This window comes from Myxocyprinus asiaticus, chromosome 44, assembly GCF_019703515.2.
Source record: "Myxocyprinus asiaticus isolate MX2 ecotype Aquarium Trade chromosome 44, UBuf_Myxa_2, whole genome shotgun sequence".
Lineage (NCBI taxonomy): Eukaryota > Metazoa > Chordata > Actinopteri > Cypriniformes > Catostomidae > Myxocyprinus > Myxocyprinus asiaticus.
Window position 1 is genome coordinate 10,203,159 of NC_059387.1, and position 13,014 is coordinate 10,216,172.

Here is a 13,014-nt window from a genome sequence, read left to right on the forward strand (position 1 = left end):
AAAAGGCTTCACAACACATATATATTTTTGAACATTTGCTGTATAAAAGTAAGATATGCTTACCATATTCATTAAGAGACTCTGGTTCTTGCTTGACTTCTACAGCTGAGCTGGATGTACCAACACCAACAGTCACTTTCACAACTTCCTTTGTTACTGGGGACTCCTTCCCCGCTGTAAAGCATTCAGTTAAAATTATAGACCGCTCACAATTATAGATCAGCATCAGGGCCGTTTCTGAGAGTATGGGAGCCCTAAGCAAAATCCTACTTGCATTTTGTTTGCATGCTCTAGAGGTAGACTGATACTGTATATCGGTTTTACCAATTAATCAGTGCAGATAGTTGCTTTTTGGAACTATCAGTTATCTGCAAAAATCCATGCCAATAGTTGGCGATACTTTTCTTTTAAATGCCTCTGTGGCCTGTGCTGGAGGATTCTACAGTATACCAGTGGTCTCTAGAGGTGAAATAGAACAAACACTGACACTATGTGGGAATTTGTTGAATCAAAATCTTTCATCATTGACATTATTCATTCATATTTTTATCCTCACTTTAATGCATATTTTGTTGCCGGAGGCATGCTAAGAAAAACACAACTATATGGGAACATGCCCTGTCAGCACATACTTTACATTGTGTCTCCAACTTCATATCTTGTGATTAATATTAAGCCATATTCCTCATTAAACCTCATCTGATAAAATATATATACTTTATACATAAAGCCCTTCATCTGGTAAATATATAAGCTATAAAAGGATTCATTTGGTAAATGCTTAAATATATTGCATTGTAATGGAGCCAAGTCTACACCAGTCCCTAGTGTGTTTTGGGCTTATTAATAGTTAATAGTTTTTTATTTTTTGTTATTATTTGGATTTTGGTTGACTAATAAACTGCATCTGGCATTTTCGTTTTTTTTGACTCTATAGTCAAAAGTCTAGAAGTCTAAAAGTCAAGAGTCTTAGTCTTTTTTTTAGACTTTTTTTCTTTTTTTTTGTCTCGTAGCTTCTATGTCTGTACAAGTCACAGTATTGAAAAAAAATAAATAAATATTAGTTCTTGGTATCAGCAAAATTCACTAGTGGTCAATCTCTACTCTAAACAGAAAGTGTATTTACTTCTCTTTTCATTTCTATTTTGCTCCAATTTCCCCAGAAGTGACGACTTTGTTTTCTTAAAGAAATAGGATGGAAACGCTACTTTATTCGCAAACTGTTTTTGTGGTAGTCCAAATTTATGCATAAATTAAATTTGTAACTTGGCTGGAAACATGACTAATGATGACATTTTTCATTGTATGGATATGAGCAACTTAGACATTCTGCAAAATATCTTGCACAGAAGAAAGTCATACAGTTTGGAATGACATGAGGGTGAGAAAATGAACATTTTCATTGTTGAACCATTCCTTTAATATTTTTTAGACTTACCTGCATGCATTACACGCAAGTGTTTTTTCATGGATGACGAATGTGCGAAGAATTTGAGACATACTGGGCATTGGTAAGGCTTCTCCCCCGTGTGACTCCGCAGATGTACGGACAGATGTGCAAACTGTCTGTAAGTCTTCTTGCACTGAGGGCACTGGTAAGGTTTCTCTCCGGTGTGCACCCTCTGATGAACCACCAAATCTTTGGCTTGGCCAAAACTCTTCCCACATTCAGGGCACTCAAACTTAGGTTTATTCTCTTTGGTGTGAGTACGCAGGTGAACCTTGAGGTGTCCCGGCTGACTGAATATCTTATTACATTTAGGACACTCGTGTTTTCCTTCTGAGTGAGTTCGTCGGTGGAGAACGAGACTGCTGGGATGACTGAAGCTTCGCTCGCACTGCGAGCACTGAAAGAGTTCGTCACCCCTGTCGTAATGATGGCGACGCTGATGACGCAAAAGGTCTGAAAGTTTGACGAATCCTCTGCCGCACTCTGAGCATTTGTGAGGTCTCTCTCTCTCGTGAACATATCGCACGTGTTTCCTGAGGCCGGCTGCTTGAGTAAACGTCTTCAGACACAGACTGCAGGTATGAGAGACCCCTAAAAAAGAAGATCAGGTTAACATCTGTTTTGTGTTAGGTTTAAAGCAATTGTGACTGTGATTTTGCTAAAGTAAGATGTTTCCTTTTAGGAAAAATGATGTGTTCAATTATGTGCCTGAAAATTAAAGGAACAGTTCACCCAAAAATGAAAATTCTCAAATCATTTACTCACCCTCGTGCCATTCCAGATGTGTATAACTTTCTTTCTTCTGCAGAACACAAATGAAGATTTTTAGGAGAATATCTCAGCTCTGTAGGTCCACACATTGCAAGTGAATGGTGACCAGAACATTGGAGCTCCAAAAATGACATGAAAAATGACTCCAGTGGTTTAATCTATTTCTTCAGAAGCTATATGATATGTGTGGGTGAGAAACACGTAAATATTTAAGTAATTTTTTTACTATAAATGTCCTCCTAAGTGCTCTCTTCTGTCCTAAGAGTTCGTCTTCTTTATTTTTGGGCGATTCACATTCTTTGTGCATATCACCACCTACTCTGCAGAGAGGAGAATTTATAGTAAAAAAAAAAAATCAGCTTCTGAAGATATGGATTTAACCACTGGTGTCGTATGGATTACTGTAATGCTGCCTTTATGTGCTTTTGGAGCTTCAATGTTCTGGTCACCATTCACTTTCATTGTGAGGACCAACAGAGCTGAAATATTCTTCTAAAAACCTTAATTTGTGTTCAGTATAAGAAAGAAAGTCATACACATCTGGGATGGCATGAGAGTGAGTAAATGATGAGAGAATTTTTACTACAACAGGGTTTTCATTGAATATTAATTAATTAAAATAACAACCTTCAGAAACAACTTCCTTAAAATAGCATCTTTCAGTCCTTTGGTGGCATACATACAAATTTCTCAGAATAATATTTTCAATAGTTGTCATATGGACCAAATCAACTTTTCTTTATTTTTTTCCTCCTCTTTTCTCCCCAATTTGGAATGCCCAATTCCCAATACGTTCTAGGTCCTCGTGGTGGCGTAGTGACTCACCTCAATCCGGGTTGCGGAGGACAAATCTCAGTTGTCTCCGCATCTGAGACCATCAATCCGCGCATCTTATCACGTGGCTTGTTGAGCGCGTTACTGCAGAGACATAGCGTGTGTGGAGGCTTCAACCTATTCTCCGCGGCATCCACGCACAACTCACCATGCACCCCACCGAGTGCGAGAACCACATTATAGCGACCACGAGGACGTTACCCCTGACTGGAGTCACTCAGCACGCCCTGGATTCAAACTTGCGACTCCAGGTGTGGTAGTCAGCGTCTTTACTTGCTGAGCTACCCAGGCCCAGACCAAATCGACTTTTTTATGAAAAGAGTGTTACATTCTCCAGTTTTTCTTTTTATTTTAGTCATAATTTTTGTCTTTTGACAAAAAAGTCTTTTAAGTTTCATCAGTTTTGTCATGTCATATTCATTTCAGTAAGTTTCACTCTTACTGAAATTGATTTTTAGCTGATGAATATACAGTATATATATATATGTTTTAGTTGATGATGATGTGTAAATGTATCAAACAGACCAAGTATTGAAATAAAATAAAAAATCATTTAATTATTTAAAAATGTATCAAACATAGTAAAGATTTATCAACATAAACAATGAGAGAAAACAGAAAACTTGAGCTCCTATAATAATAGCATATAATAAACATACTGAAGTATTAGCTGCATTTTTATGTTACTTGTGAATTCTTTACGCTTTATATTGCGTAATGTGTAGCACATTAACGGAAACAGCATATTCACAATGCAGTTTTCGCATTCTGACAAGCACCTACCTTAATTCAAGTTCACCTGTGTATTCACTACATTGTCTGTGCAGATAGAAGTCGTAATTGTACGTTTATGTTGTGGATATAGCTGATTAATCTCATATATAGGATGCTTTTTTTTGGGGGGGGATGGGGGGGGGGGTTTCCCCTTTTTCTCCCAATTTGGCATGCCCAATTCCCAATGCGCTCTAAGTCCTTGTGGTCGCATAGTGATTCGCCTCAGTCCGGGTGGCGGAGGACGAATCCCAGTTGCCTCCGCCTCTGAGACAGTCAACCCGCGCATCTTATCACGTGGCTTGTTGAGCGTGTTGCCACGGAGACATAGTGCGTGTGGAGGCTTCACGCCATCCACCGCGGCAACCACGCTCAATTCACCACGCACCCCACCGAGAACAAACCACATTATAGCGACCACGAGGAGGTTACCCCACGTGACTCCACCCTCCCTAGCAACCGGGCCAATTTGGTTGCTTATGAGACCTGGCTGGAGTCACTCAGCGCACCCTGGGATTCGAACTAGCGAACTCCAGGGGTGGTAGCCAGCGTATTTTACCACTGAGCTACCCAGGCCCCACATATAGGATGCTTTTAATTGAAAATACTTTGAATGGATTATGTGAAAAAAATATTGTTAGTGCATTGTTAATATCTAGCGGAATAATTTTTTCTCATCATATTTTCATCAACAGTATGCATGAATTAAAACCATTTGAGTATCGTCATGATGCATCTTTTTTGTCTCTTTTTCGTTATTGACGACGAAATAAAAAAAACCCTTCATCAGCAAACATTTTCGTTAGGAGTTTTGTTGAATAGATTAACACTGAATAAATATAATGAAAATACAGTGCTTTTAGACATATTTAAGGCCAATATTTCTTTTAAAACTCACCCGGTGAATCATAAAGTTACATTTGGACCCAGTTCGTGCTGCATCGAATTTAAAGCTGGTACAAATCTGGCCACCTTAAAATTCCGTACCTGAATGAAACGAATCTTGATGTTTCTTCATACTTGCTTCCGAGAGGAATGTTTCATCACACATTGAACACTGGAGAGGCTTGTCACCAGGGTGGCCACTCTGGTGGGCTATCAGGTTTCTCCTCCAGCGAAAACTCAGACCGCACTCAGAGCACTTGTAAGGTCTCTCTCCTGTGTGAATCCGCTGGTGGATTTTAAGCATACAATGCTGACTGAATCTCTTGCCGCAATGAGAGCATTCAAACGGCTTCTCTTGCACGTCATCTTTTGGACTGTCTGTTGGTTCCTCCGCTCCACTTTCCTGTTTCTTTGTAGAGGTCTTTGTGGTGGCTTCTGGAAACCAAAAAGATCAGGATTGTACGAGACATTTCTAATCTTCACAAAGCTCAGTCCATAGTCCGCTCATATCGATTACCAAAATACATGCTTGTTTAAGATACAACACAGGCATTTTCATTTGAAAAGGTACTCAAGAGGTATACCAGGAATGACCTGACTAACATTAGAAGTAAAATGCTATAAATTGTAAATTATGGTCGCTTTAACATCAGCTGTTAACACCAATTTGATATTGATAGATAAGACAAAGATCAAATGAATAGGATTTAATCAGGGAGATATGATTGTCCTTTTTGTCAGCTGTCAGGGACGTCAAACTTACTTTCATGGATTCGCATGTGAGCTCGCAAGAAACTGGGGCGCCCGAAACCCTTGAAGCATATCGGGCAGTTGTGTGGCCGCACTCCGGTATGAATTTCCAGATGTTTCTTCAAGTCTCCCGGGGTATAAAAGCTTTTGCTGCACACAAAGCACAGGAAGGACCTTTCTCCTGTGTGAGTTTTAATGTGCACAACCAAAGCTGATCGCTGCCGGAAGCTTTTGTTACAGGTGGGGCAGTTGTAGGGCCTTTCACCTGTGTGAATGCGCTCATGCTGTAACAAGCCCTGACGCCGGCCAAACTTCCTCCCGCAATAAGAGCAGGGGAAGCACTTCCCTTCTGTGTCAGCATGCTGATCTATTAAAATGACAAAGAGGAAAATCCATTTAATCAATGCCATTATCAACAAGCCTACTGGGATCAGACAAGCACATAGCCATTAGCAAGCCCACATCTAACTGAACAAATAATGGATGTCTTCACTAAAAGGGTCATTCTACAAAGCAGGTGTCTTTTGTGTCCCTCAATAGCATGTAAATAATGACATTAAAAATGAATAGCTAATGCCAACTTTTACAGTGTTATTAGATAGCATTTATATAAACAAAACAATAAAAAAGTCCAATGCACATTCTTTTTATTTCTTGGCCTTTTTGGCATTTTCCCAGTCCTGTGTTTCCTATATCTCCTTGCTATATTTTTTTAATCAACATCAAGATTTTAGGTTAAAATTGATACAAATTTAAAAAAGGAAAGTGTATATTGCACATCCTTGTCTTTAAAAAATAATAAAATAAAATACAAATATTACATGTAGTCTCTCAATTAAAATGAGGTCATACAAGCTGCGTGCATAATAATTAAAAAAAAAAAAAAAAAAAAATATATGTTATAAATATAATAATTCAGAAAATTAAAATTTATCACATTATTGTGGCCGATGAGTAAAGTGTTGATCAGACAATATAAAAAGTGGATTTGGAGGTGAATTTATTGTTTATTTCCATATAACTGAACATAAGCCAATCACTGGCCTACAGTTTACAACAATCCATTTTGCAATGGAATTCGTCAATCTGTCTGAAATTTATTATAAGGGCTTTTCTAAAGACGTGTCAATGTATGTGTAAGACAGACGCTTTTAGAGCGCTTTGTTTGCGTTGCGTCATAAACACAGCCTATTTAGGTCGCTTTGTCAAGTTAAACAAAGTTTGAAACTTGCACATGAAAGCACGTCTCGAGATCCCTGCATTCGGAAACTGCACTCCGTCCACCTGTGTTTGAATGCAAGAACGTGTTCACAACGTGGTTTGTTTTTTGTTTGTACCGCTGCGCGTTGCTTATACAGCTAGAGTTTCGCTTACTGCCCCCTGAAAACAGGTGGAACTTCAAGATGGTAGGAATATTCCATTTTACGGTCCGGGGACATGATGAATTGATGCGTTATTTATTTTTTATAATTAATCGCACTGAATTAACACACTAAATTGACAGCCCTAATCCTAACATATACTAGTACGATGCAATTTATTAAAACTTAAGAACAGTCTTTGTTAGGGATACGTTCTATTTAAAATTATAACCAGAAATACACTTTAAAAATCACCTTTTCAAAACTGGAAAGGGCACCTGTTTCATAAAATGATCCCGAAAAAACATCCTTACTTAGACTTATTGCAAGTAGTTATCAACACCAAGACAAATGTGAACACTTGAAGTGATGCAACTTCAAAAAATAAACTTGCTGACAATGTTTACATTTAAAACCCTCATACCTGGATGAAATATAAGCTGATGTTTTTTCAGGGATAGTGAGAGAGAGAAGGTTTTGTTGCATATGGTACAATGGAATGGCTTCTGATGATCTGCTAGTGCTGAACTGAAACTCTGATCAACATCATGGACTTGATTCATTAAAGGATCAAATCCAGTCTCAGGCCCTTTTTGGTGAGAGTGAGACTTTAAAATACAAGCCAGCTGGCTGGAGGGCTCCTCTGTGCTCATTTCTGTAAAAACATAAGACAGCAATTAGACAAGATTACAATGCCATGTAAGATCTATAATTCCCACAGTACAGAAAATATGGTTTTTGAATAGTTTTATTTAATATAAATTGTCTGGCAAGTTATGAAGAATGATGATCAAATAAGAAACCCAATGAACAATCCATCAAGTTTCGTTCATTGAGTTCTACTCTGTTTTGAAACAAACAAAAAATACAGCTCATATTAGCTTGAAATGATCAAGCTGGTTTTTGTAACATGGTAGCTATTTTTTGTTGAAGGTCCAAGGTGGTCAACAAGCCCTAACCAGCTTGACCAAGATGGTCTACCAACTGGTAGTCCAATTGATCAACCATCTAGACCAGCTTGGACCATCTAATGACCATAACTAACCAGCTAGCTACCATCTGAAGCTGCTTTTATCTAGATTTTCCAGCAGGTGTTCACTCAAAAATAGGCCTAAAAACACTAAGTGAAATGTGTTTGGTGCTACTGAGATAATTCACCATGAGACCAAATGTCTTACTGTCTTCAGAACATCCGGGGTTTTCAGAAAGCATTGAAGCAGAACTTCCAGAGACTCCGTCCATATCATCCTGTTCTCCCTGGTCCTCCTCAGCTCCAGTGGTTAGAGCATCACCTTCTTTCAACTTGTTGAGATGAGACTGCATGTGTGCTTGAAGGCTGCTGGGACGAGGGAAGCTTTTAGAGCACAGGGTGCAACTGTGTGGTCTCACACCAGTATGAGTCCCCATATGTGTCTTCAGATCTCCTGAGCCATAGAACCGTCTGAAGCATATGAAACATTCGAAAGGCTTTTCTCCGGTGTGAATTTTCCGATGCACTATCAAAACTGACCGTTGCCGAAAGCTTTTGTTGCACACATTGCATCGGAATGGTCTCTCACCCGTGTGAATTCGTTTGTGCTGCTCCATATCTTGATGCCGCCCAAATATTTTTCCACAGAAAGGACAAGTAAAGCGCTTCCTTTCAGCAACACTCAATTGTTCTGTTGAAACAAATTATTAAACATAATTTCAAAAATGTAAGTTAATTTAAGTATCCTTAGTTATGAATTTTTTGAGTAATATGAACATGGGAGGATTGAGTAAAACTGATAATAGTCAAAGTTCACTTTTTTGAGTGTAAATAGTTAGCTTGTATGCTATTCCGCCCATGATTTCCCACTTGCTACTGGTAGTTGGAGCAGTTGGTATTAGAGGGAGGAGACATAATTTTTCTAGAGAGCATTTTATTGGATAAAAATTTGCATACGCCACTGAGCAGATATTTTGTAATATACATTTACCCGGAAGAGAGAAGTCTTTGGGCTTTATTTTAAGAGTGCTAGCAATGGGGGCCTGGGTAGCTCAGCAAGTATTGACGCTGACTACCAACCCTGGAGTCATGAGTTCGAATCCAGGGCGTGCTGAGTGACTCCAGCCAGGTCTCCTAAGCAACCAAATTGACCCAGTTTCTAGGAAGGGTAGAGTCACATGGGGTAACCTCCTCGTGGTCACTATAATGTGATTCTCGCTCTCGGTGGGACGCTTGGTGAGTTGTGTGTGGATGCCGTGGAGAATAGTGTGAAGCCTCCACACGCGCTGTCTCCGTGGCAACGCGCTCAACAAGCCATGTGATAAGATGCGCAGGTTGACGGTCTCAGATGCGGAGGCAACTGAGATTCGTCCTCCGCCACCCGGATTGAGGCGAGTCACTACGCCACCACGAGGACTTAGAGTGCATTGGGGATTGGGCATTCCAAATTGAAAAAAAAAAAAAGTGCTAGCAATAAGTGAGCGCTCTGCCGTAAGTCATACAAAAGTCATTTGGCATGGTCATGAAGTTTTGGTATTTTCATGCAAGCATGCACTAAGTCTAGGCGCAAGTGGGTTTGGTGAAACTGCGTGCACAAAGCACTAATGGATGGGTCAAAAGCAATTTAATACTGAGGTTCTTCTCTGGTTAATTGCAACATCTGCGTCCTATTATACAGCCCATTTCCTCATTTTCAGCTAAACAAAGACAGCAGATTCATAAGAAGATGGTAGTGTAAATTAATTCTGTACGCAATGATTTAAAAGAATGGAAATATGGACTTGTCCCGCCCATGGCTACTTGCGCTCTTAGAATTAGCACCCACGAAAATCGGATAAGATGTTGAGCACAGTTATCAAGAAAATAGAGCCCTTTATACGTATATCTGATAAAAGTTAATTTTGTCAACTTTTAGGAGTACGCTAGCATAAAGATGACCTTAAAGCTAACGGGCATGGACTAAAAGCCACAAAACTCCAATTTTGATTCCATGGGGTCTTTAAATAAGAATCACTACACACATCACTTGTTCAGTATGTTGTACTGTATGATATAACCATATTTTCAAGGGTTTTGTTACTTCCCATCAATGCTAGCTTTAATGAATGAGAAGATACGCTGATCTCACCTGGATGAGCCACACGTTGATGCTTTATCAGGGAAAACGAGAGAGAAAACCTGCGGTCACAGAGTGTGCAGTGGTACGGTCTCTCCTCCGTATGATGCGTACGGTGATGTTTTCTAAGGTTTATTGCTTGACTGAAATATTTGCCACACTGGGTGCACTCGTAAGGTTTCTCTCCGGTGTGAACGCGCAGATGGATTCGAAGCTTTGCTTGTTTATTAAATCTCTTTCCACAGTGATCGCATTGGTGTGGCTTGTCTTCATCGTTAACTTGCTGGTGAGCTGTGAGCTGTTCCTCTTGAAGAAGGCTTGTCGTTTCAATGGCTAGAAGATAAAATGACCATCTTAAAAGTCAAGAAAAACATTGTAAAAACAACACTTCAGCTCTGTTTCGATCAGTGCATTCAAGACAGATTAAGCTAGCTTGTCTGTGGTTAAACTCACCCTTTTCAGCAGACTTGTGAGAGAGCACATATGAAGGAGATGGAGCTCTCTCGGCCTCCTCTTCACTTTGGCCCATGTGTTCATCAGTTAGTGCATCACTGGTAATATTTTCTACAAGCTCTGGAGAGGGCGGGTCACTATTTTCCTCGATTGCGTCAGTTTGCATGTGTTTGGGTTGATCTTCAGAGGCCACAGAACTGCAAGGCCTTTCAATATTCTGCACATGGTTCAAGTCTTCTGGTTCGTTGAAGGTTTGATCATGAGACACAAGAGTCTGTAGATATGCAAAGTTCTTGACACAGTCAGGGCAGCGATGAGAAATCTCTCCAGTGTGCGTCAGCTCATGTTCCTCCAACTGACATGCAAAGTTTTTCCCGCATTCAACACAAATTAAGCATCTGCCCTCCGTACTGACATCATGACCTGCAAAAAATATGGGGTGGTCAACATTTCTGGAGCATGAAATCAAGCTAATAAACCGCAAAGTTTAAAGGGATTCTATTGCTTTGGTCTGATTCAGTGCATGGCAGTATTCTTTACCTTGATGAAATGCCCGCACATGTCTTCTCAAGGAGGATAGGAGGGCAAAGTTTTTAACACAGATTGTGCAGTGGAAGGCCTTCGCATCCGCATGGACAATCTGATGAGTCTTGAGGCTTCTTTCCCGAGTGAAAGTCTTTCCACACACAGAGCACTCGTAAGGCCTCTCGCCTGTGTGAATCCGTACGTGTTCGGACAGATGCTGTATGCGAGAGAAACCCTTCCCACACTGAGAGCACTGAAAAGGCTTCGCTCTGGCAGAATGACGCAGTTCCTCTGCATAGTCGTCTGTGGTGACATTTAAAAGGGAAACAACAATGTTACCATCAATGTCAATCTCTCTACAAATGCACCCATCACTTTGCATATCTGACACATAAACAATGAAAACACTGCAGATTACACTTTGCATGTGTCTTTAATGGAGAAAAGGCACTTTTATGATCAAGTATAGCAATGTAAGGTATTAAAAAAAAAAAGAAAAAACTCACCTTGATCTTCAGAAATTCCTGCATCCTCACCCAAGTCAAACAATGCGTTTGATGAGCGTAGATCAAGCGCTCCCTCCACCTCCCCTAAATCAGACACATGTGTTCCAGTGCCACATCCGGCCGGAGGAAAGACACCCACTTGCTCCGGATCACTATATGATTTCATGCTCAGATTCATGTCTACAGGGAGAAAACATGTAGAAATAGGCTTGACTGATTAGATTGTTGCATGTATTCTACCTTACAAAGTAGTACTGTGACAGTATCAGAAGGTAAAACCATGATACTGAATAATTATTATATTCATGTACCATGGTATTTTAATGCAACTGCAAGGTACTTTAAAGAATACCATTGTAATACCATCCTAAACGTAATTTTTTTTTTTAAACATGATAACATCCGTCCGTCTATCTATTTGTCTGTCATTCTGTCTATCTATGTGTCTGTCTATTTATCTGTCTGTCTGTCTATCTATCTATCTGTCTATCTATCTGTGTCTGTCTATCTATCTATCAATTTGTCTATCTATGTGTCTATCTATTTATCTATCTATCTATGTGTCTATCTATCTATCTATCTATGTGTCTGTCTATTTATCTGTCTGTCTGTCTATCTATCTATCTGTCTGTCTGTCTATATGTCTGTCTATCTATCTATCTATTTGTCTGTCTGTCTGTCTATCTATCTGTATATCTCTCTATCTATCTGTCTGTCTATCTATCTGTCTGTCTGTCTATTTGTCTATCTAACTATGTGTCTGTCTATCTATTTGTCTATCTATCTATCTATCTATGATATTATTTTATCTATCTATCTATCTGTCTGTCTGTCTGTCTGTCTATTTGTCTGTCTGTCTATCTATCTATCTATCTATTTATTTGTCTGTCTATCTGTCTGTCTGTCTGTCTGTCTTAACCTTCTGTTCTGAGCTAAAACTATGAATAGAATAGAATAGAATAGAATAGAATAGAATAGAATAGAATAGAACAGAATAGAATAGAATGCTTGACTGATGTTCTGATGTCTGTTATTGACAATAAAATCAATGCTGGAGACTGAAGAATCCTCCTTTAGCTGCTTTAGCTGCAGTTATATGTCAGCGCAAAGCCCATTATTTGTCATTCATGCGGATGAAGGGTGCGACATAAAAAGATATAGATATTAACTGCGTCATGACACAGAAATAAAAATGTAAAGTTCATGCATGCGCAGCCTTACCTTTCCTGTGTCTGTCCGTTCACACAATAATCATCGCACGTCCACAGACAGACAGTCCGGAAATGATAGGGGTTTTATTGTATTTTCAAAATAAAAGTCCTCATTAAAAATGGTTTGAAATAACAATAGCATTGCAAATGTTCCATTTTTAGTATTGCTTAAAACATACAGTGGTTATAAAAAAGTAATTGTACTCTTGAGCACACTTACAAATGTATGAGTTATGCATTAGATAACAAAATTTAAATCTAACTATGAAGAATGCATTTTAAAGAAAGCAAAATGTTTCACAATAAGACATTTGTTAGGTTTAAAACCATAGATATACCCTGTTGTCAAACTTAGTGAAACATGTCAACAGTTTAAGTTCAGGGAGTAACAACATAAATGTAACATTTTTG

The 13,014-nt window shown here is 39.2% G+C and overlaps 1 protein-coding gene across 5 annotated transcripts in view; it reads right to left on the bottom strand.

Annotated features, from left to right (window-relative positions):
* Positions 1-12,667, bottom strand: part of znf271 (zinc finger protein 271) — a 54,358-nt gene extending 41,691 nt beyond the window's left edge. For all 5 annotated transcript variants that reach the window (XR_007896077.1, XR_007896078.1, XR_007896076.1 and 2 more), the window contains exons 1-11: positions 12,614-12,667; positions 11,393-11,572; positions 10,902-11,189; positions 10,362-10,784; positions 9,921-10,241; positions 8,001-8,483; positions 7,247-7,477; positions 5,475-5,828; positions 4,814-5,146; positions 1,439-2,041; positions 64-174 (exon numbers count right to left, since the gene is read on the bottom strand). Coding sequence is in view for 2 of the 5 variants with exons in the window: in XM_051687644.1 (XP_051543604.1) it covers positions 64-174; positions 1,439-2,041; positions 4,814-5,146; positions 5,475-5,828; positions 7,247-7,477; positions 8,001-8,483; positions 9,921-10,241; positions 10,362-10,784; positions 10,902-11,189; positions 11,393-11,570 (3,325 nt within the window). In the remaining 3 variants the exon portion in view is untranslated. The remainder of the gene's footprint in view (positions 1-63; positions 175-1,438; positions 2,042-4,813; positions 5,147-5,474; positions 5,829-7,246; positions 7,478-8,000; positions 8,484-9,920; positions 10,242-10,361; positions 10,785-10,901; positions 11,190-11,392; positions 11,573-12,613) is intronic.
* Positions 12,668-13,014: the final 347 nt, after the last annotated feature.